This window comes from Schistocerca piceifrons, chromosome 1 (assembly GCF_021461385.2).
Source record: "Schistocerca piceifrons isolate TAMUIC-IGC-003096 chromosome 1, iqSchPice1.1, whole genome shotgun sequence".
Classification (NCBI taxonomy): domain Eukaryota; kingdom Metazoa; phylum Arthropoda; class Insecta; order Orthoptera; family Acrididae; genus Schistocerca; species Schistocerca piceifrons.
The window spans coordinates 688,236,571-688,261,005 of NC_060138.1; the positions used below are offsets into that span (position 1 = coordinate 688,236,571).

At 38.8% G+C, this 24,435-nt stretch overlaps 1 protein-coding gene across 1 annotated transcript in view; it reads right to left on the bottom strand.

The window, feature by feature from the left end:
- Positions 1-4,990: 4,990 nt before the first annotated feature.
- LOC124788109 (venom protease-like) overlaps positions 4,991-24,435 on the bottom strand; it is a 214,044-nt gene continuing 194,599 nt past the window's right edge. Inside the window, exons 7-8 of the mRNA XM_047255234.1 lie at positions 5,308-5,459; positions 4,991-5,219 (exon numbers count right to left, since the gene is read on the bottom strand). Coding sequence (XP_047111190.1) covers positions 5,064-5,219; positions 5,308-5,459 — 308 coding nt within the window. The 3' untranslated portion in view covers positions 4,991-5,063. The remainder of the gene's footprint in view (positions 5,220-5,307; positions 5,460-24,435) is intronic.

The following is a 24,435-nucleotide window of genomic DNA, read 5'->3' on the forward strand; positions in this document are numbered from 1 at the left end:
ACGTTTTAGGGTCAGAAGCTTAGTGGTGGCTCCTCCAGTGCCATTAAAGGTCGGACCACCACCGCCACAGCCCAGCACCACCTGGACTAGAAGTCGTTGCCTAGTACCATTCAATTCCAGCTTCGATGCCAACTATAGCTCCGGCCAAGAGTACTGGCAAGAGTGCTGATGCCGCACGTAGTCTCACGTAGTGCTGTATCTCAAAACATTCGAAACTGAGCGCCCGTAGTTGCCTCGTTCGAGCACCAGTAGCGAGGCGGTGTGTAAATTTTCGCACAGCTCTTGTTTTTCATTCCTTATTGAGTTATTAGTTTCAGCAGTTTGACTCGAAGTGAAGAAGTATATCTCGTGGTATTATTTGTGCAGTTTATTTACTGATTGTGATTGGAAGTGTTTGTGTAACCCGAAAATGGAAAAGCAGGAAGAAAAAGATACTTCCCCTGTGCCATGTGGGTAGGGTTTCTGAGAAACTCCACCAAGTAGCGCTTTGACAGCAACAAAGAATACGACTGAAAGAGGCAGTTGAGTTCAGCGGTGAAGCAAATCCATAATCCACAGTGTCTATAAATATTAAAACATCCTCTAGACAATGATGGCGAAGTGTTAACATCTACATGTACGTTCGTTAGAAAAGATTTGCGGAAGGTAAGCAGAATCAATAGCGATGATATCAGGAAACGCGGTGATATGTTACTGAAAAAATAATCATTCTAAGAAAAAAACTTTGCTACTGTACTGGCTACTTCTGGTGCTGGTTTAAGAACTGTCCAGCGCATGTGTCTTGAAAGAAAATCTTGAACGTTCATTCAGTTCTCCAAGGAAAAATATTAAACAACACAGCTCTTTAACCGAACTAGACAACTTACCAAAAGACATTGTCAGGTGGACAGTCTATGGATTTTATGACAATGGCGAATATCGAACATCAGACAAATTGAGGAAAAAATTGACTGAAAAAAAAATTTTACTGGATCTGCTATATTTTTGAGACGCAGATTAAACAATATAGGATTTAAATACAAGCAACAGAATGCCGGTAGACAACTTTTACTATAACGCAACAATATAGTGGTCTCCAGAACTAATATTTTGTGAACGGTGAATTCTCTGGGTACTTCACGTGACATGCGACCTCTATTCTATTTGGATGAAATTTGGGTTACTCAAAACCATTCACTAAAGTACACATGGCAGAATTCTAATCAAAGTGATGGCCTTAAGCTACCTGTTGGGAAAGGGGCTAGGCTGACTGTTGTGTATGTGGGGTCAGTGAAGACTGGTTTTCTTAAAGAACGTAAGATAGTTTGCGGATGTAACTAAACAAACAAGGCAGAAGACTGATATTCGGAAATGAATACAACTAAATTTGAGCAATTATGCATTTTCGTTAACTTGCTAATTTGATTGCAATTCCTCAAATTATAGTATTTTTTATCCAGATATGCGTTTTTGTCACTGATTTACGTGCACTTACACTTCATGTAAATATTTATTTCCTGATGTTGTCTGTAATAATTTTACACCCTGTAGCTTTCAAATAACGAATGGAACAGCGAGGTTTTTCAAATGTCTTTAAATTCAAATAATGTACATATACATCGCTTCCCTGACGGTATGACTGACAGCCTAATCAGTATTTCAGCGCAAATGTAATTATATCGGTTCTGGCCAAAGTGGAAACTATTACAACGAGTAACAGAGGTACATGTGACTGTCAAATGCTTGTAACTCACGAGCTGGCAACAGTGCACTAACAGCCATCCTCCAACACGCCTGATCATTATTTTGTAGAACAGATGCAGCACGCAGACGCGTTTTGCTGTACCCATTTGCCGCCTTGAATTCAGTAACATTTTAATTTGAACAGAACTCGGCAATGTCGCTCGCATACGCACATTGCTTCGTTCGCATGACAAGTTCGACGATCTAGGCCACCGACTGATAAGACCAGTAAGATCTCACCGTGATCTTCCCTTTGTTACTTGAATTAGTACACACTCTCTCTCTGGCTTAAGCGAATTCCCTCCAATATTCTCCATCTAGCACAATGCCGCTCTATGCACAACGCAAGTTACTTTGCATCGAGTTGTGTAGTTTCTGTACACCTTAGCCAGATTTTCTATTCATGTACTCCTATTTAGCAATGCTTAAAGTTAATGAAGGCTGAATATTGTGGACGTATATTATCTGAGTACATTCATTTTTTTCTGTTAAATCTGCAACTGGAGATTTTTTCCTTCTAGAATGAAATTTCCTTTTTTTAAAGTTGTGACATCTTTCCCGAAATCTTCCTCAATCACTTTAAAAATCGAGATCCATGAAAGCAGGAACGTTTCTGTCGCCTTACACTGTCGGAGACTGAATAATCATCGTTAGAATCCCGGTAGCAAGTTCATCTCTACTACCTCTCCAGACATGGGCATTTCATATTAGCTGTCAGGGGTGTACACGGCTTTTGACATACCTTCCTTGTGCAGAATTGGTCTGTATGAAACTCGATAGGACATAAAGAAGTATGGCATCTGATGTGCAATATAGTTACTGAGTAATACAAACGGCCTACTTGTTAGCGCTGAAAAAGGTGTAACCTTTCAGAAGTCAGTAATTTGTAGTGTTTCACCTCTGTCCGTTTTGCTGTTGTTGTTGTTGTGGTCTCCAATCCAAAGTCTAGTCTAAAGTCGCTCAAGTCTCTTCATTGTTGCATAACTACTATAACCTATGTCCATTTGACTCTCCTTACTGTAGTCTAACCTTGGTGTCCCTCCACAATTATCAGCCCCAAAAGTTCCCTCCACTAGCATACTGACTATTCTTTGAAGCCGTAGAATGTGTCCTGTCAAACTATCCCTTGCGTCAGTCAAGCTGTACCACAAGATTCTTTTCTCCCAAATTCGATGCACTAAGTCTTCATTAAATTTATGTAAAGTATAAGAATTATATTTACAATAACTTAATTAGTATTGGTTTAGCAGATGCCTATATCTTCTTCATAGAAGCATAATGCCATGAAATGCCCAACAATGTACATATTGTATGTGGTTATTGTAAACATTGACAATTTACAGTAACTGAATCACATCTCCATATATGTCGAACTGTTGTGATAGCAGCAAGAAACATTTATAAAAGCATACTAAGTATAAGTAAGGTATATTATAAAGAAGTTGTGTACAAAACATTTGAAAAATACATGGAATATGGTTCCAACATAAATCAGCTTTTGCAAAACATCTCAAAATCGAGAAACACAATCTTCCTCCTCCATCCTTGCTTAACATGGAAACTTTACATATAGTTTGCAAGACCTAGAAAATGAACTTTTTAGAAGAATTTCCAACATATAAATACTCCTGCTTAATTTGGAAGGATTTGTTGATTGGTCACATTGCATTAGAAGTAGATGCAATTTTGATCTCATAGATTCTCTCATAAAATGTGAAAATTAGCGCATTCCTTTTATGTATTAGGACTATATACATTGTTTTTTTCAAATATATTATCTATAACTTCTTTATATATGTTAGTTATACTTTTTATATGCTTTTATGTATGTTTCTTACTGCTAGCACAACTGCTTGCTATGTACATAGATGTGACTAAATTAGTCAATCTGTGTTTACGGTAATCATGTGCAATATGTAGGCCTACATATGCGCAGCTTGACATGTTCATAGATGTGATTCAGCCACTTTAAATTGTCAACCTGTGTTTACAATAATTACATATGATAGGTACAGTTTTGCATATATCATGCTACTATGCTTCTGTGAAGAAGCCATTGACATCTGGTAAACCAACACTAAGTAAGTTTTTGTAATATACTTCTTATACTTCACATAAATGTGTAGCCAATGTCTATAGATTTATAATATCTATAATTTTGTGGGCTTCTGAAGATGTCAAATTAATTTGTCAAAACCGATAAAGTGAAACAAAAATATATTTGCAACTGATGATTAAATTTTATTCTGAAATATATACTACAATTGCTGAATATTACAGTTTGTTGTTGTTGTGGTCTTCAGTCCTGAGACTGGTTTGATGCAGCTCTCCATGCTACTCTATACTGTGCAAGCTTTTTCATCTCCCAGTACCTACTGCAACCTACATCCTTCTGAATCTGCTTAGTGTATTCATCTCTTGGTCTCCCTCTACGATTTTTACCCTCCACGCTGCCCTCCAATACTAAATTGGTGATCCCTTGATGCCTCAGAACATGTCCTACCAACCGATCCCTTCTTCTGGTCAAGTTGTGCCACAAACTTCTCTTCTCCCCAATCCTATTCAATACTTCCTCATTAGTTATGTGATCTACCCATCTAATCTTCAGCATTCTTCTGTAGCACCACATTTCGAAAGCTTCTATTCTCTTCTTGTTCAAACTATTTATTGTCCATGTTTCACTTCCATACATGGCTACACTCCATACGAATACTTTCAGAAATGACTTCCTGACACTTAAATATTACAGCTGTGAATAAAATAATAAATCAAATAATCTTTTGAGACAGAGCATGATATGGTGTACAAAGGCTCCATGGATTCTAATGAGGTACTTATTGGAGGATATAATTTTTAGTACATTACAACTGACCTGTGATACTAGCAATCAAGAATTCCATGGTACCTGTAACATTCACATTAGTTGTCAAAGGTTTAACTGTACTCACTGCCTAATTTTCCTGAAATTAGATACGAAATCTATGAATATTATATTATGGTTACCAATGGCAGGTAAAAATTATTGATGAAAGGAAGATATCTATTGTAGAATATAGTCACGTACTGCCGCAGCTATCGGAAGCTTATCACAAAATTTTGTCTGCCCAGTTTTCCTGTGGAATCAAGGGGAATAAATCGAAGCTGACGACTGTCATTTTTTAGATCGTTATATATAACTATGACCTTCTTTATAACTACATCGCCTTACCATACTTTTCTGCTGTACTTTGAAAACAAAGTTTCTTTCTGTGAAATAAAATTAAACTAATTAACAATGAATTAAAAAAGTTTATTAGTGTTAAAGTTTTGTTTCATTAACAACTGAAACAGAGTTTGATGATTCAGTCAATATTGTTCTTGATCCAGTCAAGGAATTTTGTGACCCTCGTGTATACTCCTGGGACTCCCGGTTCGGCGCAGTTGTGGCCATAGGACACGACCCCGATGGTGTAGAATATCCTGCCCTGTGGGAGCATCAGAGGACCGCCAGAGTCTCCCTGAAATGAAGACATCGCACGTGGTTGTATTCATAATATACAACTCGAATGTGCTGCAGCTCGGAAACAGTCTTGTAAAGAGACTTACCTGGCAAGCATCCTTCCCGCCCTTAGCAAATCCGGCGCACAGAACCCTGTCGTCAATTACTGCCGCATTAAATCGTTCGTACGCCTTCTCGCATGTCTCTGGTTCAACGACTGGCAGCTGTGTTTCCAGGAGATCTGCGCTTGAAGGCCCGCCTGCAATTACGAAGTCAAGTTATTTCTAAGTAAACGTTTAAGTTTTTAAATCAAGCTTCTTTTGATACCACTTTACATTAATGGTGCTAATGTCAGTCATTAGTGCACGAAATTGTCGTTCTTTAATAGCTACTGAAATACGAGAAATCAGCAGTGAGAGTAAAAAGTTTGCGCATGCAACCAGTATTCTACACCCTTTTGTTCCTCATGACTGACAATGAAAGAAACAAGATCTTTGCCCCTAATATCTCACTGACAATAAGAAAAGAGTGTCTGTGCCAGAGCTCCTTACCAATTTAATTGGCCAGAGAATTCAAGGTGTTTTAGATTGCCTCTTTCATTCTATCCATTACTCACTGATCTATTTTATCAGTAATTTGAATTTATAGCAACCATACAATCAGAGATACTGGTGAATGTATGTGCGGTATTTTCATGGAGGTCAATATTTTAATGAGTGGGTGTCTTCTACGGAGTAGACCTCAGCACAGTAATTTTCATAAATGTTAGTGAATACAGGCAAAAAATATTTGTGTTTTAATACAGATGTTAAGCCACAACATTACGCCTGTTTCTCTGTCATGGACTAGTTTCGCTTGGTCGTGTGGAAGTTGCGCTTCATGGTCCTAAAGGTACAAAACAAAACACAAAACTGGTTCAAGTGGCTCTGAGCACTATGGGACCCAACATCTGAGGTCATCAGTTCCCTAGAACTTAGTACTACTTAAACCTAACTAACCTAAGGACATCACACACATCCATGCCCGAGGCAGGATTCGAACCTGCGACCATAGCGGTCGCGCGTTTCCAGACTGTAGCGCCTAGAACCGCTCGGCCACCCCGGCCGGCAACAAAACACAGAGATCTATACGAATCATTGCTGTCATTTCCACGGATGAAGAATAGAAAATTTTCTGTTTAAAGCGAATTTGACAGACGTTAGATTGTTGTGAAGTGACAGATGGCAACAAATATTATTATGTTGTGATACGGGGGTCATTTGCATCGGATGCCTGGGGATGGCAGAAGGGTAGTAGTGTACCACGTAAATATCATATTGTCTTTGACCACGTGCATTCTTTCAAGGCTTACACCGTCCGCCTGACGTCTTTTTCTTTTCATACCTGCAGCGCAATAAATTTGACAGGAACGTATTCAGACGGAAGAGAACTCAACACATCATTCCTAACGGTGGCAAATAGTCGGATATAAAAGCAACCTTGACCATGCCCCACGGGAGCGTTGAAGAGCTGTTACTACTCACAGTATATACAAATACTCTGGTAAATAGCGTCGGAAGCTCTGCGACAGTGTTTGCGGTCAATGCTTTTGAATGTGGCAAAGTCACAAACTACTGTGATATACCGGAAGACCTATAGAGAATTGGCGCTTGATGCAGGAACTGGCAGAAGATTTTCAACGTTAATAAATGTAAGGTATTGTGCACAAACAGTCGAAGAGAAACTTTACTGTTTGATTACACTATTGACGACAAACCACTGGTAACAGCTACAGCCGTAAAATATTATGAAGTACCCTCCTGGGTACCTCCTTCTAACCAACGCACAGCAGTCACCGGCACAGAGGCAGAACCAGCTTTCCTCAGAAACCACAACATGCCTCCTACTTTCCCACCAAAGGAGCTCTCGCTTGACTCCACTGAAGTCGCAAATGGTGGTGATTTGGGATCAGTGGAACGCACGCTACAGGGCATTTGGCTCAGAGCTGTTCTTGAAGTAACCGCTTGTAACTGTTCGTTGTGTCACTGTAGTGCCAACTGCTACTCAATTGCAGAACAATGCGCCATAGCCATATGGGAACATCCCTTTCAGTACCCTCCGTTTCAGTAGTGCCACAGAGCCCGGTCTTCTTGCGACCGTATATTCTCGTGACCACTGCTGCCAGCTATCACATACAGTGGCCACTTCCTGCCTAGTCTTTCTGCAGTATCACAGAAGGAACATCCAGCTTCTCATACCTCCATTACATGATCGCCTTCAAACTCAGTGAGGTGTTGATAATGGCGTCTTTGTTGTCTTAAAGACAATCTTCACTAACATCAGCTCACCACATCCCATCTCAAAGGTAAATAATGCTCACGACCGTTACAGAGTGTATTTAAAGCAAACCTGATTTGCATTCTCATAGAGACGATTCTAGCGCCACTCTTATGCTACTGGCGCGAAATTTGAATAGACATTTCCTTTGGGATGTAAACACACGCCTACCAACTTTCTACACAAGCTATACAACTCCTTCTTGATGTTGCGTATTTTTTCTCTCAGCGTATCAGTGGCAACAGGTGAAAATTTGTGCCAGACCGGGGGTTAAACACGGATTTCCCGCTTCACGCGAGGAGTTGCCTTAATTGCCTTGGTCATCCATGCACACTTCGCTTCCGACACAAATTTCCAGCGTGTTAGTCACTACTGACTAAGCAACACCTACCCATGAACCCCTTACTTGGAGACACTGATCCGCACAAGAGCCTGTAGGAGATTAGGCGTGGTGTGCATCTACATGTACCCTGAAAGACACAATCACTGCCTATCGTCACCACATATAGGGTGCCTGGCTTTGAGCTGTCCTTGAAGTAACCGATTTGTAATAGTTTGTTGTGTCAGTGTGGTGCCAACTGCTGCTGAAATTGCTTCTGCAGACGCAGTGCAATGTGCGAGAGCCATACGCCAAACACGGCGGTCTTCCCTTTCGGTACTACCAAGTGGCCCTGCCGGAGCCCGGTCTATACAACCGTGCATTCCCGTGACAATAGCTGCCAGCAATCATGTACAGTGGTTACATTTCTCCCGAGACTTTCTCCAGTGTCGCAGAAGGAACATCCAGCTTCTCGTAGCCCTGTTACATGGCATCGTTCAAACTTAGTGAGGTGCTAATAATCGCATCTTCATCCCCTTAAAGGCATTCTTGACTAACATCAACTCACCACGTCCTATCTCAAAGATTTTCGCCTTCTATATGTGGAAACAGCCTACCAACTTTCGTTTATGTCGTGCAACTTCTTGGTGTTGCGATTTTTTCCCTTCAGTGTAGCCAGCTGTATATTGTGAGAAGATCCTATCATTCTCAATTCTATCAAGTGATAAGTTACAGAGTACAGCAACCAAAATGGTTCAAATGGCTCTAAGCACTATGGGACTTAACACTTGAGGTCAAGCCGGCCAAAGTGGCCGAGCGGTTAAAGACACTACAGTCTGGAACCGCACGACCGCTACGGTCGCAGGTTCGAATCCTGCCTCGGGCATGGATGTGTGTGATGTCCTTAGGTTAGTTAGGTTTAAGTAGTTCTAAGTTCTAGGGGACTTATGACCACAGCAGTTGAGTCCCATAGAGCTCAGAGCCATTTGAACCATTTCGAACTTGAGGTCATCAGTCCCCTAAACTTAGAACTACTTAAACCTAACTAACCTAAGGATATCACACACATCCATGCTCGAGGCAGGATTCGAAACTGCGACCGCAGCAGCAGCGTGGTTCCGGACTGAAGCGCCTAGAACCGCTCGGCCACGGCCGCCGGTAGTACAGCAACCGTAACAAATAAATGACATTCCTATGGATATGGATTTTTTCCAAGTTAAGTATTTTATGTTGTGCAAACTGTAACAGAGTGATTTAGTATCTTGTGTGTGTTGTAGTACCTTCTGGACCTCCTCCAGATGTAAGTCTAGGCTTGCTAGGACCCATTAAACTGCCGTCGCAAATGTCTCAAGTGTTTTTTTCGTCCAGTCCTAAAAATATTTTTGTCCCACAGGCCATTAACGCACAGCATTAACAGAAAGGGTCTCACTTCCCTGAGGCACGACTGAAGGTTCTTCCACACCTGACAATCACTTTCCGTCCAAGATAACGCGGTGCGTCCTCCCTATAAAAAATGATCAGTTCAGTCACAAAATGTCATTTGATACTCCATATTATCGTACTTTCGTTGATAAACATTGGTCTCGTACTTAATCATATGCCTCTGAAGCCACGAAATATTGCATCCACCTGATTACCCTGATCCATGGCTTCAAAGAAGATACATCATAAGGCACGCGATGAATTTCGCACGACATTACAATACATTTTAAGATTCTACAACATATGGAAGTCTGATACCAGACAATAATTTTCTGGATCGCTTTTGCTGTCATTATTGTAGGCCAATGTGACCCGTGCTTTCTTCCAACTACTGAGCTCAATGTTTATTCAAGCGATCTATAGTATAATAAGGTTGAAACAGGGGATAATTATCTGCAAATTCTGTATAGAATCTGACATTTGTTAGGTCCAATCGTGGGGTTTTGTTCAGTTTTAACAATTTCAGCTACTTCTCTACGATGCTGATACTAATAACTATATCGCTCATCTCTGAAGTGAAGCGAGAATTATACTGCAAAGGTACACCTGACTTTTCCTTTGTACAGGAAAATTTGATGCGGGAGCTCAGAATCTCTGTTTTTACTTTGATACTATCAATTTGAGTTCCAGTGTCATTGATTAGTGGTGACAAGTGTTTCTGTAAGATTCTAGTACAATAGTCATTGACAGCTTGACGCATTGCCCTTCTGAAGCCCAGTGTGTTTCATTTAACTTACCTGTATCTATAGCATGTCTTGAGTGGCCGCTGCTTCCTTAGAAGGTTCTTTTCAGTCCTAATATGCCGTGGAGGGCCCCTCTCACCATAAACTGTTCTACTAGGCACATACACAGGATGAAAAGCTTGTAAGCTGATTGCAGAAAAGGTTGTGCTGAGAAATAACTGTTCAGAAAAAAATTCTGTACGATGCACAGTTTCCGAGTTAATTAGCACGGAAGTTAGGCAATCATGCTCTTGCGTGCGCAAATTCAAGCAGCCAGCCAGAGATGGTGTCGCCAAATGTGCTCTTCATTTGGTTTCCTAAAACCGAACAAGGGAGCAATACAAAAATTGGGCATGGGATGGTGGTAAGGATCGAATGCGAGCCAAAGGCGAAGCAGTCTGCGCTATCATCTACGCTATGAGAACAACTGACACTAATTGTATGTGAGTGGCCGGCCGGGGTGGCCGAGCGGTTCTAGGCGCTACAGTCTGGAGCCATGCGACCACTACAGTCGCAGGTTCCAATCCTGCCTCGGGCATGGATGTGTGTGATGTCCTTAGGTTAGTTAGGTTTAAGTAGTTCTAAGGGACTGATGACCTTAGAAATTAAGTCCCATAGTGCTCAGAGCCATTTGAACCATTTTTTTGTTATGTGGGTGGCTGCTTGAATTTGCGCACGCAGCGGCCTGATTAGTTAACTTCAATACTGATTAACTTGGATTGTTGCTCTGTACAACCTACCTTCCACACACTGACAAGCTCTTCAGACTGTTTCGACCATCCTGTACGTCCAGTACTTGGCCAACTATTATTCTAAACTTGAACCATTTTGTGGTCGATATAAGGACGCCTCCTTACCTAGTTTACTGTGCATGTGAATCTTTCTACTTATTTTAATTGATCGTTTCACTTTGGTGATCATTTCTGTTGCAATTACCTGAAGATCCTTGATACCAGTTTCATTGTGGAAATCGTCAAAGAAGTCAGATACGTTTATTGCAATTATGTCTGTTATATGTTGCGAGTGCGTTTACAGAATGTCTGTTCTCAGTAGTTTTCAGAAGAAGCGTTTAGTATTGTTTCACAGGCTGCATTGTCTTTCTCATTACTTACAAAAATATAATTATCCCAATCGATTCTTCACGATTAAAGTCTCAACTACGGAGAGCAGGAGCATTCATACGAGTGAAATTAAGTCTGCATTAAAATTTTTGGTTACGTCTTGGGGTAAGTCTGTGGTCGATATAAGGACGCAGTTACAAGTTAATGTGTCGTCACAATTTCTGCTTCTTCCTTATGTTATGCTAATGTAAAGTTAAGAAAGTGTACATTCTTGATTGCGTGCATCTGTTCTATTCCTAAATATTACTTGTCCATTTCCATACAGAAACTCAATAGCTCACACGTTTACTCATAAACACTATGATCAATTTCTCCCGTCTGAGAGCTCTTCGTTAACAGAAATTGCGTCGCTGAAATTTGCTGTTTAATCATTTGCACTTGCCAGTAAATATTTGTGCTGGCCAAACCTTTAACTAAAAAAATTCTGAAATCTAAGGAATACATTTTTCAGAAATAAGTAAAAACATTGAATTCTCTCCAACAACAACGGTCAAGTTGAACCGACTTTTATTTTGTTATTAGTTATAGTGAGATCTAGGTAGTTAATAGATTTTCGATTTTCATGCTCAACTGTAAATTGTAACTTCAGATGCATAGAGTTTAATTTTATAGCAAGTTTCTCAATTTCATCTTTTGAACCGTTATAAAGCAATAATGTATCGTCTACATATCGCTTGTAATATAAGATTTTATTTGCGATATCAGGGTTATTTTTCAGGAATTGCATCTCAATGTGGTTCACGAAAATGTCTGCAACTGTCCCAGCCAAATAATTTCCCATTGCTAAGCCATCTTTCTGATAATAGATTTTAGTATTAAAAGAGATAATTGTAACCTAAAGTGCATTCAAACAATTCTACAAATTCGATTATTTCGTCTTTAGTCATATTTTTGTGTTGTATTAAGTTATCCCTAATTACATTAATCGTCTCATTAATGGGTATATTTGTATATAAATTTTTAATATCTAATGAGGCAGAACTTGCACTAGTTGGAATGTCTATATTGTGGATTTGTTGTGCTAGTTCATAACTGTTTTTGATACTGAAATTGCTGTCATATGTATAGAATGCTTTCAAAATTTTATTAAGTTTCATATTTAGTTTATATGAAGGACTACTTTTGTAGTTGAGAATAGGTCGTATAGATTTCTCTTTTTTATGCAGTTTAATCTGTTATCTTAATTTAGGTATTTGGGGATTCATATTTTTCATCATATTCTTTTCTTCATGGGTCAAGAGGTGATTATTTTCATCGACTAATTTCTTGATCTTTAACTGGAACTTTGGAGTGGGGTCTTTAGTTACTTCAACGATCCCATTTTCATTAAAAAATGAGAGTGTTTTATATATATAATTGTCTTCTTTAATAATAACAAGGGTATTTCCTTTATCAGCCTTTGCCACACTTGCTTTCTCTGCTAGTAGTTTCTTATTCATATTTTTAAGTGTTTTATCTTCAGTTTTTCTATGCAGTTTATTTTTCTCTTTTAAAATTAAATCCTTCGTTTTTAGGGCTATCTTACATGCTTTGGGTTTATTTATTTTCGATATTTTGCTTGTTGCTATAATATCAGCAATTATGTGTTTAACATTCGTATTATTTAGTGGGGGAGTTAAGTTATATTTTAAGTCTTTGTCAAGTAGCGACATTTCGGACTTTGTGAACTGAATATCTGTAAGATTCATTGTCCTTGGATAAAATTGATGTATATTGTTGACCTTTTCTAAAAGCTTACTTTGTTGTTTAGCTATGAGTAAGTCAATTTTTCTCTGATGTCTTTGCGTAATCGCTTTATGTAAAAAGTCTATTTTCTCATCAATGCTGCTTAGTAAAATAGAAAAAAATCAAAGGTGAGAGTTCATTACTTAGCAATAAATGCAGACTATACATTTTGACATTTAAAAGATCTTTTATCTTAAAAGCTTCTCTAATTTCAGATTTAATCCATAAAATACTACTCTTTTGTTGCACATATGTTACATTACTAGATTTGGATTGGATATTGATTCTAGCATATTTTGGTATGATATGTTCCATGAGGCAAGTTTTATTAAATTTAATTTTCATACCAAGTTTCATAATTTTGGTTCTAAAATTTCTAAACCTTTTGTAATTTCCAATTGCCTGACTAGACAAACTTTGCACAATTTTGGTAAACATTTTTGGAAAGCAGTGATCAATTAATTGTTATATTTTGACTAACGTTCAGTCTTGATCACATCATGGATGTTTTAATGATATAGGTAACCGGTTTCAGTTCTTTCTACAAAACCATCATCAGACCTGTGGATAAATTTTAAGAAATACTAGGTACCAATCTTTAAATAAAATGAAAGTGTCTAATGATGTCAAAATTTAACAAGATAAAATAAAATTAATTGTACCCATGGCTCCCTTAGGATGCTAGGCGGAGCTCTCCTCACTGCTATGCAGTCAACTGATGGTTATGAGTGCTGAGCACGAGTTAAATTTGCAGAGGCTCTGCCTACTTCCTGTCACACTACTTCACAACTGCCAATCAGCGTTCATAATATGACGCCATCGTCAAAGTATAAAAGTAGGAAATACACTAATAACATAAAATTGATTCATTTAAATGTCTGATTAACAGATAGTTAGTATGTCTACAGCTTATTTATATTTTGGATAAAAACAGTGAACTACGATGTGTAATAGTTGTGCCCTCTGTGGGCAACCTTAATACTATTACAGTGCCAGTTACATCAAAGATGTGAAAGTCCTTGGCATTGTGGTATATATCGATTATACCGAGTCACCTACATCACAATTGCATCTTTGTTGGATGCTGCAGAATCGTCTTATTTTAACTGTAGTTTTTATAACAATATTCTTTATAGCAGCAGGGTAGCAGCCAAGAGCACATTCCACATTATGTATATCTGAATAACTGATGAGACTGCTAATTAACTTTTTTTTAAAAAAATCTTCAATCTAATAGTTTTTATAATAATCAATGTCAATTTAACATTTTTTTTATGTTGTGCAGCATATTTTACATACATTGCTTTTGCCATGGGTATAACTAGTCTTATATTTTTAAAAAACCAAAGAGTAGATGCTTTTATTATAAAATTTCGTCAAAAAGGTCGTAATAATATTTTTCGCGAAAATCTAATTGTTCATTGAGCAACATTGATGATTTGGTTTTCAAATGAGCATATATCTCGATTTCTTCTAGGATATTCATAAGTAAGCCTTTATTTGCATAATGAAGAACTTGTAAATTCTGTTGTACTGTCCCCTCGGCATGATTATTGAATGCTATATGATGGCCAAATACAGACTTTTTTCGTGAGGTACCCGACATATGTTCTTTGTACCTTACTGCAAAATTTCGACCTGTTTGGCCGATATATATTTTCTCACAGTCTCTACATTGGATCTTGTACACTCCTGATCTGGTAGATTTTCCATTATCTTTACTTACGGTATATCTTAATTTTTGTTGTAAAGTATTGTCAGTTGTAAATGATATTGTTATTCCAGAATTTTTGAATAAATTAGTAATTTATTATTATTATTATTATTAAAGAAGACGATTATATATTTAAAACACTCTTATTTTTAATGAAAATGGGATCGTTGAAGTAACTAAAGACCCCACTCCAAAGTTCCAGTTAAAGATCAAGAAATTAGTCGATGAAAATAATCACCTCTTGACCCATGAAGAAAAGAATATGATGAAAAATATGAATCCCCAAATACCTAAATTAAGATAACAGATTAAACTGCATAAAAAAGAGAAATCTATACGACCTATTCTCAACTACAAAAGTAGTCCTTCATATAAACTAAATATGAAACTTAATAAAATTTTGAAAGCATTCTATACATATGACAGCAATTTCAGTATCAAAAACAGTTATGAACTAGCACAACAAATCCACAATATAGACATTCCAACTAATGCAAGTTTCGCCTCATTAGATATTAAAAATTTATATACAAATATACCCATTAATGAGACGATTAATATAATTAGGGATAACTTAATACAATACAAAAATATGACTAAAGATGAAATAATCGAATTTGTAGAACTGTTTGAATGCACTTTAGATTACAATTATATCTCTTTTAATACTAAAATCTATTATCAGAAAGATGGCTTAGCAATGGGAAATTCTTTGGCTGGGACAGTTGCAGACATTTTCGTGAACCACATTGAGATGCAATTCCTGAAAAATAACCCTGATATCGCAAATAAAATCATATATTACAAGTGATATGTAGACGATACATTATTGCTTTATAATGGTTCAAAAGATGAAATTGAGAAACTTGCTATAAAATTAAACTCTATGCATCCAAAGTTACAATTTACAGTTGAGCATGAAAATCGAAAATCTATTAACTACCTAGATCTCACTATAACTAATAACAATGGGAAACATTTATTCACCATATACAGGAAACCACTGATGTTATTATTAATGCCATATCATGTCATCCTGACAAGTATAAAAAAGCATTTTTTAAGTCTATGATACACCGAATACTAAAATTACCGCTAGAAGCTAATGAGATCAAAAAGGAAATGACCATCTTAAAACAAATTGCAAAAACCAACTCTTTCGACACACGACAGGTAGATATCATTTTTAATAAGGTACAACAATCACAAAGTTCTCCACTAATAGGTAATCCAAAATATATGAAGATGACATATATGGGAAACATATCAGATAGAATTACTAATGTATTCAAAAATTCTGGAATAACGATAGCATTTACAACTGACAATACTTTACAACAAAAATTAAGATATACCGTAAGTAAAGATAATGGAAAATCTACCAGATCAGGAGTGTACAAGATCCAATGTAGAGACTGTGAGAAAATATATATTGGCCAAACAGGTCGAAATTTTGCAGTAAGGTACAAAGAACATATGTCGGGTACCTCACGAACAAAGTCTGTATTTGGCCATCATATAGCATTCAATAATCGTGCTGAGGGGACAGTACAACAGAATTTACAAGTTCTTCATTATGCAAATAAAGGCTTACTTATGAATATCCTAGAAGAAATCGAGATATATGCTCATTTGAAAACCAAATCATCAATGTTGCTCAATGAACAATTAGATTTTCGCGAAAAATATTATTACGACCTTTTTGACGAAATTTTATAATAAAAGCATCTACTCTTTTGTTTTTTAAAAATATAAGACTAGTTATTATTAAATTGACATTGATTATTATAAAAACTATTAGATTGATGATTTAAAAAAAATTTAATCAGCAGTCTCATCAGTTATTCAGATATACATAATGTGGAACGTACTCTTGGCTGCTACCCTACTGCTATAAAGAATATTGTTATAAAAACTACAGTTAAAATAAGACGATTCTGCAGCATCCAACAAAGATGCAATTGTGATGTAGGCGACTCGGTATAATCGATATATACCACAACGCCGACTTTCACATCTTTGATGTAACTGGCACTGTAATAGTATTAAGGTTGCCCATAGAGGGCACAACTATTACACATCGTAGTTCACTGTTTTTATCCAAAATATAAATAAGCTGTAGACATACTAACTATCTGTTAATCAGACATTTAAATGAATCAATTTTATGTTATTAGTGTGTTTCCTACTTTTATACTTTGACAATGGCGTCATATTATGAACGCTGATTGGCAGTTGTGAAGTAGTGTGACAGGAAGTAGGCGGAGCCTCTGCATATTTAAGCTCGTGCTCAGCACTCATAACCATCAGTTGACTGCGTAGCAGCGAGGAGAGCTCCGCCTACCATCCTAAGGGAGCCATGGGTATAATTAATTTTATTTTATCTTGTTAAATTTTGACATCATTAGACACTTTCATTTTATTTAAAGATTGGTACCTAGTATTTCTTAAAATTTATCCACAGGTCTGATGATGGTTTTGTAGAAAGAACCGAAACTGGTTACTTATATCATTAAAACATACATGATGTGATCAAGACTGAACTTTAGTCAAAATATAACAATTAATTGATCACTGCTTTCCAAAAATGTTTACCAAAATTGTGAAAAAAGAATGCAATTCGTCTTATGGAAAAGGCAGCTAACGAAACATCTGAAAATAGATCACAACACTAACTGGAAAATATCCATCTAGGATAATGAGGCGCCATAATTCAAAGACGTACGAGAATGCAGTCCATGTGACGACACCTTCAGGCAATTTAAAACTGAAGGAACTTGTTTATTCTAGATATTTTCGCACATTAATAATTTGAGAAATCATTTTTAGGGAAACCAAAAAACCAAACCATTATTCATGAAGGAATAATGTTTTTAGAATAAAGAAGCGAGTTATAAGAATTATATCTCATGTTATTTATAAAGCAAACTGCAGAGAATGGTTAAGAATACTGATTTTGACTTGTTTCACAGTATAAACTTTTCGAACAAAGTTTAATGACACTTATGAATCTACGAAAGTGCATGAGCTTAGGAGTCAAGGAGAGCAGGAAACGAAATGATAAGCCTTACGAAACTGGAAAGTTGGGTTACTGTTCAGAATCCGTGGAGCAGTGTGCCTGAGAAGTAAATGATATCAGCCGAAATGTGACTGACCCACCTCACTTTTGAATCGGTGGGGCAGCATGCCTGAGACATAGATGATACAAGCCCAAAATGTGTGTCACTCACGTCCATTCTGAATCTGTGGGGGCAGCATATCTGAGACAGGTACTGCTATCAGGCTGCCTCCACACTATTCTATGACAATCGTCAGGGGTCAGGCACATCCTGCACTCGCCAGCAGCCTGGCACCACTGCTCCAGGTTCCATTCCAGGTGTTCCCTTGTCCTCCTACTGCATGCACCACGTTACTGGGTAGTTTGTAATCTTATTCCTAGTGGATTTCTAGAGGTCAAATTTGATCCTGTGGAGACTGTTGCGTACTGTCTCGGTCGATACAGAACCTCTCCAAAATGACAACACAGTTCTGTTGCGTTCTCCTTGGGATACCAACGAACCATAACTTGTAGGTGGCAGTCATCAGAGGGTGTTGTCGACCACTGTGTGTGACACATCTTTAAGTTTGCGGACTCATAGTGGTTTTTGAATGAAAGTCGAGATGGCGTATGCCAGTTCGGCGGCCAACTTTCCACGCTAACAAACTTTCTCGTAGTAAAAGTAACAGTGCTCATCACTTGCTGAGATTGTGGAGGATTTTGTAATGAGCCAGTCGGAGTTTATAAAGAGGAGACTTATGCCAATACCGAGTAGGACGCTAGAATGAACTGGCCATTTGTTGTTCAAAATGTATTTACTAAACTGACGGTTTTTGGTTGCAGCGCATCAGCACACATCAAAAAGAAAAGTCCCCATACAAAGTCAGCTGAGCACTGATTGTGAGGTCTAGTATATGTGACTGCATAATTTGTATGAAGATTTTTCTTTTTGACGCTCTAATGTAGTGCTGACCCGAAAGGCGTCAATATAATAATGTTGTTCCCTGGGAGTTGGTGTCACTTTGTGTACAGAAGACTCTGCACAAATGTGAGAGAGTAGCTAGTGTCACTTTGTGTACAGAAGGCTCTGCACAGAATGTGAGAGTGGTCCAGAGTATGCCTGGAGGTGTTAGCGACACAGTGGTATCTGTAATAACATTTATTTACCTGGATGAGTTTACACAGTTATAAGGTTATCTCATTCATCAGAGCGAGCTGCAAAGAAGTGCTGACGTGCCGCCTCATCAGATGTGCCTCATCGTCGGCCGTTGTGGCCGAGCAGTTCTAGGCGCTCCAATCCGGAACCGCGCTGCTGCTACGGTCGCAGGTTCGAATCCTGCCTCGGGCATGGATTTGTTTGATGTCCTTAGGCTAGTTAGGTTTAGGTAGTTCTAAGTGTAGGAGACTGATGACCTCAGATGTTAAGTCCTATAGTGCTTGGAGCCATTTGAACCATTTGTGCCTCATCATTGGCTCATGACGTTAGAGCCACAGGACGGTGAGCTGCAGCCGAGTGTTGTCATGCAGACAGCAGCATGGAGATGGGCAGGCGCTATTCGCCTAGAGCATTTCTGCTGTACAGTACAGCCCACAGGTCAGTGCTCTCATAGAAAGCCTGCCGCATGATTAGAGGAGGACAGCCAACTGCGTGGTCCAGGATGTCGGTTGTCATGAAGACCAGACACTGCTCATCCACCACGGATCGACCAAGACTACAGTAGATTTCCGAGTCAGCCAGAGCCTATACGAATACGCTATGCCTGGATAGTGTGGAGATGTCACATTGCAAATCATCTGCAATTGACTGAATGAGGGCTGGCAGCACATAAGTCTTCTCTTCATCCGTGATGTCCCAGTAGGCTGGAACGACAGACAATGGCTGTTTGCAACATGTTGGCCGCATCTTGGTGCTGAAGTCAGGAACCAAATAGCAGGTGGACCATCGTCAATCAGATTGTTGTGCTTAGAGTGAAACTCCCCCCCCCCCCTCCCCATGAACCATGGACCTTGCCGTTGGTGGGGAGGCTTGCGTGCCTCAACAATACAGATAGCCCTACCGTAGGTGCAACCACAATGGAGGGGTATCTGTTGAGGGGCCAGACAAACGTGTGGTTCCTGAAGAGGGGCAGCAGCCTTTTCAATAGTTGCAGGGGCAACAGTCTGGATGATTGACTGATCTGGCCTTGCAACACTAACCAAAACGGCCTTGCTGTGCTGGTACTGCAAACGGCTGAAAGCAAGGGGAAACTACAGCCGTAATTTTTCCTGAGGGCATGCAGCATTACTGTATGATTGAATGATGATGGCGTCCTCTTGGGTAAAATATTCCGGAGGTAAAATAGTCCCCCATTCGGATCTCTGGGCGGGGACTACTCAAGAGGATGTCGTTATCAGGAGAAAGAAAACTGGCGTTCTACGGGTCTGAGCGTGGAATGTCAGATCCCTTAATTGGGCAGGTAGGTTAGAAAATTTAAAAAGGGAAATGGACAGGTTAAAGTTAGATATAGTGGGAATTAGTGAATTTCGGTGGCAGGAGGAACAAGACTTTTGGTCAGGTGAATACAGGGTTATAAATAAAAAATCAAATAGGGGTAATGCAAGAGTAGGTTTAGTAATGAATAAAAGAATAGGAGTGCGGGTAAGCTACTACAAACAGCATAGTGAATGCATTATTGTGGCCAAGATAGACACTAAGCCCAAACCTACTACAGTAGAACAAGTTTATATGCCAACTAGCTCTGCAGACGATGAAGAAATTGATGAAATGTATGATGAGATAAAAGAAATTATTCAGGTAGTGAAGGGAGACGAAAATTTAATAGTCATGGGTGACTGGAATTTGACAGTAGGAAGAGGAAGAGGAGGAAACGTAATAGGTGAATACAGATCGGGGCTAAGAAATGAAAGAGGAAGCCGCCTGGTAGAATTTTGCACAGAGGATAACTTAACCATAGCTAATACTTGGTTCAAGAATCATGAAAGAAGGTTGTACACATGGAAGAACCCTGGAGATACTAAAAGGTTTCAGATAGATTATATAATGGTAAGACAGATTTAGGAACCAGATTTTAAATTGTAAGACATTTCCAGGGGCAGATTTGGACTCTGAGCACAATCTATTTGTTATGAACTGTAGATTAAAACTGAAGAAACTGCAAGAAGATGGGAATTTAAGGAGATGGGACCTGGATAAACTGACTAAACCAGAGGTTGTACAGAGTTTCAGGGAGGGCACAAGGGAACAATTGACAGGAATTGGGGAAAGAAATACAGTAGAAGAAGAATGGGTAGCTTTGAGGAATGAAATAGTGAAGGCAGCAGAGAATCAAGTAGGTAAAAAGACGATGGTGACCGAAGAGATACTGAATTTCATTGATGAAAGGCGAAAGTACAAAAATGCAGTAAGTGAAGCAGGCAAATAGGAACACAAACGTCTCAAAAATGAGATCGAGAGGAAGCGCAAAATGGCTAATCGGGGATGGCTAGAGGACAAATGTACGGATGTAGAGGCTTATCTCATGAGGGGTAAGATAGATACTGCCTAGGGGAAAATTAAAGAGAACTTTGCAGAAAAGAGAACAACTTGCATGAATATCAAGAGCTCAGATGGAAACCCAGTTCTAAGCAAACAGGGGAAAGCAGAAAGGTGGAAGGAGTATATAGAAGGCCTACGCAGGGGCGATGTTCTTGAGGACAATATTATGGAAATGGAAGAGGATGTAGATGAAGATGAAATGATACTTCGTGAAGAGTTTGACAGAGCACTGAAAGACCTAAGTCGAAACAAGTCCCCGGGAGTAGACAACATTCCATTAGAACTACTGACAGCCTTGGGAGAGCCAGTCCTGGCAAAACTCTACCATCTGGTGAGCAAGATGTATGAGACAGGCGAAATTCCCTCAGACTTCAAGAAGAATATAATAATTCCAATCCCAAAGAAAGCAGATGTGAAAATTGCCGAACTACCAGTTTAATAAGTCACAGCTGCAAAATACTAACGCGAATTCTTTGCAGAAGAATGGAAAAACTGTTAGAAGCCGACCTCGGGGAAGATCAGCTTGGATTTCGTAGAAATGTTGGAACACGTGAGGCAATACTGACCCTACGACTTATCTTAGATGAAAGATTAAGGAAAGGCAAACCTATGTTTCTAGCATTTGTAGACTTAGAGAAAGCTTTTGACAATGTTGGCTGGAATACTCTCTTTCAAATTCTGAAGGTGGCAGGGGTAAAATACAGGGAGCGAAAGGCTATTCACAATTTGTACAGAAATCAGATGGTAGTTATAAGAGTCGAGGGTTATGAAAGGGAAGCAGTGGTTGGGAAGGGAGTGAGACAGGGTTGTAGCCTCTCCCCGATGTTATTCAATCTGTATATTGAGCAAGCAGTAAAGGAAAAAAAAGAGAAATTCGGAGTAGGAATTAAAATCCATGGAGATGGAATAAAAACTTTGAGGTTCGGTGATGACATTGTAACTCTGTCAGAGACAGCAAAGGACTTGGAAGAGCAGTTGAACGGAATGGACAGTGTCTTGAGAGGAGAGTATAAGATGAACATCAACAAAAGCAAAACGAGGATAATGGAATGTAGTCGAATTTAGTCGGGTGATGCTGAGGGAATTGGATTAGGAAATGAGACACTTAAAGTAGTAAAGGGGTTTTGCTATTTGGGGAGCAAAATAACTGATGATGGTCGAAGTAGGGAGAATATAAAATGTAGACTGGCAATGGCAAGGAAAGCGTTTCTGAAGAAGAGAAATTTGTTAACATCGAGTATTGATTAAAGTGTCGGGAAGTCTTTTCTGAAAGTATTTATATGGAGTGTAGCCATGTATGAAAGTGAAACATGGACGATAAATAGTTTGGACAAGAAGAGAATAGAAGCTTTGGAAATGTGGTGCTACAGAAGAATGCTGAAAATTAGATAGGTAGATCACATAACTAATGAGGAGGTATTGAATAGAATAGGGGAAAAGAGGAGTTTGTGGCACAAGTTGACTAGAAGAAGGGATCGGTTGGTAGGACATGTTCTGAGGCATCAAGGGATCACCAATTTAGTACTGGAGGGCAGCGTGGATGGTAAAAATCGTAGAGGGAGATCAAGAGATGAATACACTAAGCAGATTCAGAAGGATGTAGGCTGCAGTAGATACTGGGAGATGAAGAAGCTTGCACAGGATAGAGTAGCATGGAGAGCTGCATCAAACCAGTCTCAGGACTGAAGACCACAACAACAGAGTGAAATTCAGCAGGCCATCTTTTTCTCTGATTATAGTAACACAGACAGAATGGCGGGATGACTGGATATGTCTTTGAACTCCAAAAGCCTTATTTAAAGTGATGAACTTAGACTTCTGACGTAGTGATTCTAGGTGCATGATCGAATTTGTCCTCACTTACTGGGCTCGTCAGCGCTTCTTGTCTCTCTGTGGTGCTTCAATAATTATTCAGTGTTGCCGAGCTTGGGTCTTTCTGCACTGTTTGACTACTGCAATGATGCTCTGGTACCTGAAGTTATGGAGTGTTAATAATTTTAAGCATGTGCACTGAAATTATTCTGCGGTGCAACACTCTTCTCTTGTTCCAAAAGATTAGTCCAGAATTTTGCCTCTGATCATCCTCTGTAACAATCTCATACTTTTGAAATGTAATTGTATACCGTGCTCATTGCACGAACTTTTCGTTCGTGTGAGCTGATCCATATAGATCTACCTGTATTTCCTAATTCTATACTATTATTCCTAACTTTTGTTCTGCTGTCGCTTTTCAGATTTCACCATTTTTCAAGCTGTCACAAGTTTACAGTTCTTTTCTTACGCTGTTTTCTGGGTTATGCCAGTTAACCACTAGACAGGTATCTAATGTGTAGGTAATACGGAGAATGGCTACTTCCAAGTCTGAGACAAAAGTAAAGTACGCAAATTGCTATCAGAAACATGCAAGGCTGGTGGCTGTAACGCTTATAGTCATCACATTTTGACATCGGTTTCTTGATATTGCTGAATGTGTTGAAACATTTGTGCCATGAAAATTTCCCCTTTCCTAGATCCTATTAACGTATCTAAAGAGTGTATGAGCTCAGGATTTAATGTTAAGATGGGATAGATTTAGTGCTGGCAGTACTTCCAGCTGTTTCTGTATCCAGAACAGTGCATAGTGAGCTAGTTGTAGTATAGCTGTAGCTGTGATTGTAGCCGGGAGGCAGAAATCTATAGTGGCCATCTCACAATCGTGCCGTTCACCAAAATGCGCTATTACGTAACTCAACTTTATCACGCTCTTAGGTCTAACATTCTCATAGGAATTAATGATCACGGCCTGCAGTACAAAGATTAAGTACATCCGATGCACTCCTAGATTCTGAAAATGATGTTATGGAACCAATATTTCCTTCTGGCATCCTGATGCCTTTTCCTAGAAACAGTGGCGCTTCACGTGTCTGCATTCAGACTGCCCTTCTCTGGCTGGGTAAATGGTGATTTCTTCCTACAGACATTCCTGTAGGTTTCTTAATGCCGTAAGAGCACGAGCTTACACATGCTCGGATATTATTAACACTTCTTACATCTTCACTTGTACCCATTTACTTATTGTCCCTGAGGAAAGGAACTTTCATTATTCTCTTCCTCCTTCCAAAATGCTTATTCAAAACAAAACAACTAACAGATAATACATAACCAGAATACAATTGTAACGTTCTACAGTAACTAATATGAATTAACAATACACTCGAACAAGAATAGACAATAATGACATGTATTAAATAGATCCCAGAAATAACATAAGTAAACCCAAATATT